At 45.4% G+C, this 5,000-nt stretch overlaps 1 protein-coding gene across 1 annotated transcript in view; it reads right to left on the reverse strand.

Annotated features, from left to right (window-relative positions):
* lox (lysyl oxidase) overlaps nucleotides 1-2,897 on the reverse strand; it is a 10,747-nt gene extending 7,850 nt beyond the window's left edge. The window contains exon 1 of the mRNA XM_030059722.1: nucleotides 2,378-2,897. Within this exon, the coding sequence (XP_029915582.1) occupies nucleotides 2,378-2,897 (520 nt within the window). The remainder of the gene's footprint in view (nucleotides 1-2,377) is intronic.
* Between the last annotated feature and the right edge of the window lie 2,103 nt (nucleotides 2,898-5,000).

Here is a 5,000-nt window from a genome sequence, read left to right on the forward strand (position 1 = left end):
CGGTGGTCTGTGAGGTCGTTGAACGCATCACCAAAGTAGGATGGTGGTTTGTGAGGTCATTGAACGCATCACCACAGGACGACGGTGGTCAGTGAGGTCATTGAACGCATCACCACAGTAGGATGGTGGTCTGTGAGGTCATTGAACGCATCACCACAGTAGGATGGTGGTCTGTTAGGTCATTGAACGCATCAACACAGGACGACTGTGGTCTGTTAGGTCATTGAACACATCACCACAGGACGACGGTGGTCTGAGAGGTCATTGAACGCACCACCGCAGTAGGATGGTGGTCTGTGAGGTCATTGAACGCATCACCACAGGACGACGGTGGTCAGTGAGGTCATTGAACGCATCACCACAGTAGGATGGTGGTCTGTGAGGTCATTGAATGCATCACCACAGTAGGATGGTGGTCTGTTAGGTCATTGAACGCATCAACACAGGACGACTGTGGTCTGTTTGGTCATTGAACGCATCACCACAGGACGACGGTGGTCTGAGAGGTCATTGAACGCACCACCGCAGTAGGATGGTGGTCTGTGAGGTCGTTGAACGCATCACCACAGGACGACGGTGGTCAGTGAGGTCTTTGAATGCATCACCACAGTTGGATGGTGGTCTGTGAGGTCATTGAACGCATCACCACAGGACGACGGTGGTCAGTGAGGTCATTGAACGCATCACCACAGGACGACGGTGGTCTGAGAGGTCATTGAATGCACCACCGCAGTAGAATGGTGGTCTGTGAAGTCATTCAACGCATCACCACAGTAGGATGATGGTCTGTGAGGTCATTGAATGCATCACCACAGTAGGATAGTGGTCTGTGAGGTCACTGAATGCATCACCACAGTAGGATGATGGTCTGTGAGGTCATTGAATGCATCACCACAGTAGGATAGTGGTCTGTGAGGTCACTGAATGCATCACCACAGGACGACAGAAGATTATTTTCTCTAATATGATTGATATGATACGTTTCTTCTTCGTGTCTCACTCACAATCTGCTCTCTGTTGAACTATTGGCGTCTGTATTTAATGTTAAGTCGAAACGAGCCTTAACTCGTTATTTCCAAAAAAAAAAAAAAAAGGAAAGAATCTAACTGATTATAGATTTAAATCCACATTTAAATCAGTGCTTTAACATTTTGTTATGCTCGTTAACTTGAAAATGAAAATCTGAAATGAGGTTACACGTTTCATCTTTAAATTTTGCATTTGGAAATTGTGTATCATTAGAGAGCAAATAACAACTTGAATTTCTATGATATGGTTTGTAGTGTTTGGTTTCCTCCTCCCTCACCGAACAAAATGACAACAGGCCTTACAGCTGCGTCCCAGGACAGGACACAGCTGTCTTGATTCTCCATGCACCTGTCAATCAATATGACATCACAGGCTCAGGGTTTGGCTCCTCCCTCCTGTTTCCTTCAGCTGAAAGAGCGTCCAGTAACACAGACAGAAACTGAGCAGGAGGAGCTGAAATTCAGTGGCACTGCCCTTTAAACTGTGATAAGGTCCCAGTTATGAATGACACAGTGCAGCGACACTGGGCCTTCATACAAAACTAATTAAAACTGTCAGAGCTTTATGCTTCACCAGCGCCTGACGGTCTGATCTGAAAATAACTGAAGCTGAAAATAAACATACAAATATAAGTAGAAAGTTGAAGATGTGAAAAATAATTAAAATGATCAGATTTGAAAATCCAGTTCCTCTCAAACAGCAAGCACCTTATGCCATGCATTAAGAAACTTGATTATCATAAAATAAACGTATAAAATCTATAAAATACATTTGGGACCGTATTATCACATAGTTACCTTTTTTTCTGCAGAGATTTTTGTTTGTTAAAGTTTTTGCTTTGTGATTCCCACCAACTGGACTTTATAGTTTCCCTTTTTAAACCTCCATATCATGATACAGACAACAAAGTGAAGACGGGTAGCTGATTAATCCACTAACCAATTGGCAGAAAATGAATATAGGTTATAATTCCAGAAATGGATGAATGGTTTTAGTCATCTCTCCAGTGAAAATGACAAACATTGCCCGATGAGCCTGGACCTCTGATGATCAGTTGATTAATCAATTACAATTCTGATAAGTCGTTTTACCAAATAAAAAGTTCAACCAAAAGTCCAAAAGCCTAAAGATCACAAAGATGCTTCCTTTTCTCTCTTCATGTCTTTGTAACATGAATCCATCACGTTGGGCTCTGCTGGCTTCCCAGGAGACTTTGGTTTTACTTTTGGCCCTTTATGTTTGTTTTTTAGATCTTAAAAAAAAAATCAGTAGAATTGCACATGACGCGTTGCAGAAGCTGAGAGAGGTGTAAGGAGCGACATGCAGAGCAGAAGCTGGGTTCTCCTACCATTCTGGTGGTAGCTGGTGCCGTAGCCGTGCCGGGGCTGCGCCCGCGGCCTGGGTCTGTAGTACGAGTTGTAGTAGTTGTAATAAGGGTTATAGTTAGAGGACTTGTACGGGTCGTACGGATCGTCTCCGACCATCATGTCCTCCCGTCTGACCGGGGCAGAGTCGCCGGTGCTCTCCGCAGGCGGGCGCTGCGGGCGCTGCCGCTGCGCCATGCGTAATTGCGCAGTGCCGCTGCTGGCGGGGACCCGCGGAGAGCCCCGGGACGCGGCGGGGACCGTGTCGTTATTGTTGCTGAGGACCACGACGGGGTTTTCTCTGCGAGCCGAGCCGCTGTGCCTCCTGCTGGACGGCTGGTACTGAGCCCCGCGGCTCAGGATGCGGAAAACCTGGCCGTTGTGTTGCCATGTCAACCCCTGCCGGAGCGCGTCGGCCTCCTGAGCGAGACCCCGGCCCAAGAAGCTGGAGAGGAAACAGAGCTGGGCCAGACACAGCAGCAGGGCCGCAGAGAGCTCCTTCATCATAAATCACAACTGACAAGTTATATGCTGAAAATAATCTACACTATAAAAAAAAATAGAGTCTGCCTCTGGAGCGCGCAGCTGCTCAGAAAGAGAGAAAGTCCCATCTGCTGGAGAACCACTGAGAGAGAGAGAGACAGGGAGAGAGAGAGAGAAAGAGAGAGAGAGAGTGAGAGAGGGAGAGAGAGAGAGAGAGAGAGAGAGAGAGAGAGAGAGGAGGCGTTAGAGATTTAAACAGCTCCCAAGTTACACAAACCAGATTTTGGAGGCTGCAGCAGAGATGTGGCCCTTGACCCTCCTTCGGTTTGACCTTGACTCCTTTAATTTGGTGCCGACAAGCTGTGAGGAAGCAGAGAATTGTTTTTGAAGCTGAAGCTGAAGTGTGTAGCTCCACCAGGCCCTGGCTGCTGTTTGTCCTCCTGACAGACGTCCTGCTCACTGAGGGGACATCACAGACAGATTTTCAGTTTCAGTTTCAGTGCGGCTCTTATAAAGCTTGTGACTTGTCACAAATTTACAAGCAAAAAACAGTGAAAACTAGTTTTTCTCCTCCTGTGGGATTCAGTCAGAAGCAAAATCCTGCTGGTCTGAGTCCAGAACCCCAACCTCCTCCTCAGCATCTGGACTCTGAAGAGACGTTGCTGTGACTTGGGCCGATTCAGAAGAAAACAATCTGCTGATTCTGGGCTCAGATCAGCAGGATCTCCTTGTTCCTGAATCCCATGTCAGAGTAGAATCTGCTGAGGGGATCAGCTGCAGGCCTGAGACACGGCCAGCAGGGGGCAGCACATGTGGAGCCTCGGCCAGCAGGGGGCAGCACATGTGGAGCCTCGAGCAAAAATAAATAAATAAATAAACATTGTAAGAAAAACAACTTTTGTGATTTTTTTTCTCATAAATTTGTGACTTTATAATTTCAGAGTTTTTTTCTCAGAATATTACCCCCTCCCTTCCCTAGACTTTAATCTCTGCTTCCTGTATGATGTATTCATTTATTTATTTATTTATTTATTTATTTATTTATTCACCCATTCATCAACCCTATTTTTCTATTTATTATCTTCAGACTTAGAGTGGCCAATTAGTATTGTATGAGTGTGCAATTGTACATGTGTTGAAGTGACGAAGCTGCCGTGACAATGTAATTTCCTGCAAGGATTAATAAAGTATCATTCATTCATTCATCCCTTCATTCATTCATCCCTTCCCGGGCTCCATAATTTTTTTCTTCCTACGATGGCCCTGATATGCCATCGTATTTCAGCAAGTTGTGGTTGTTAGTTTTAATCAAATACATTTCCTTTTAATAACTAAAATGAACAGTTACATTTCATTTAATATAATCCTTTTTATACAGCTACACCATACAACCTTCCTGTTTTATTTGCCACCAGCGATCAAACTGCCAGCAGGATTTCTTTTCCACAGACAGAGTGGGTCTCCGGCGGCTCGCTCGCTGAGGCTGGGACACGCTGAGCCTGCAGCTGATGGACCTCCTGGGTTTCTGACGTGTTGTGGACGTCCTGTTCGCTGGAGGTTTGGCTCATTGTTCTCTCTGCCTCGCCTCCTCCCGGCAGGAGCCGCTGTAATTAGCGCCTTCCTCTGGCCTCGCAGCGCTCCTGCCTCCGTCTCATTATCTCTGTGGGCAGGGCTGCTCTCTAATTTGAACCTGGGATCAGGAGATGCACCATGTCAACTGTGAGTCTAACTATGGTTTGAGGCCCGCACGTGGCTCGCGCTGCTCCACCTGGTGGGGTCAGGCTGGATAAAAGCAGTCCTGAGCCTGGAAGCCAGTGTGAGACTGACTGAAGAGGATAAGACATTAAACATGATCAGTTTGTTGTGTTTAGTTTAGTTATTTAAAATAAAAACGAAGTGAAAAATTAACACACAAAGCAAAAATGAAAGAAGCTTTGCAACAAACAAGCTAAATAACAATAACTTAAATAAGGCTGTACAACAGACTAACAGTAACGACACAAATTATATGATACATGTTCGAAAAGGGGTTGGAGGAAGACAGTGTAAACTTATTATTTCCTTCCCCTTCTCAACTACTCATTTATTTACATGATTTTTTAAATATGATTTTTTTATTTTATC

This window comes from Myripristis murdjan, chromosome 9 (genome assembly GCF_902150065.1).
Source record: "Myripristis murdjan chromosome 9, fMyrMur1.1, whole genome shotgun sequence".
Classification (NCBI taxonomy): domain Eukaryota; kingdom Metazoa; phylum Chordata; class Actinopteri; order Holocentriformes; family Holocentridae; genus Myripristis; species Myripristis murdjan.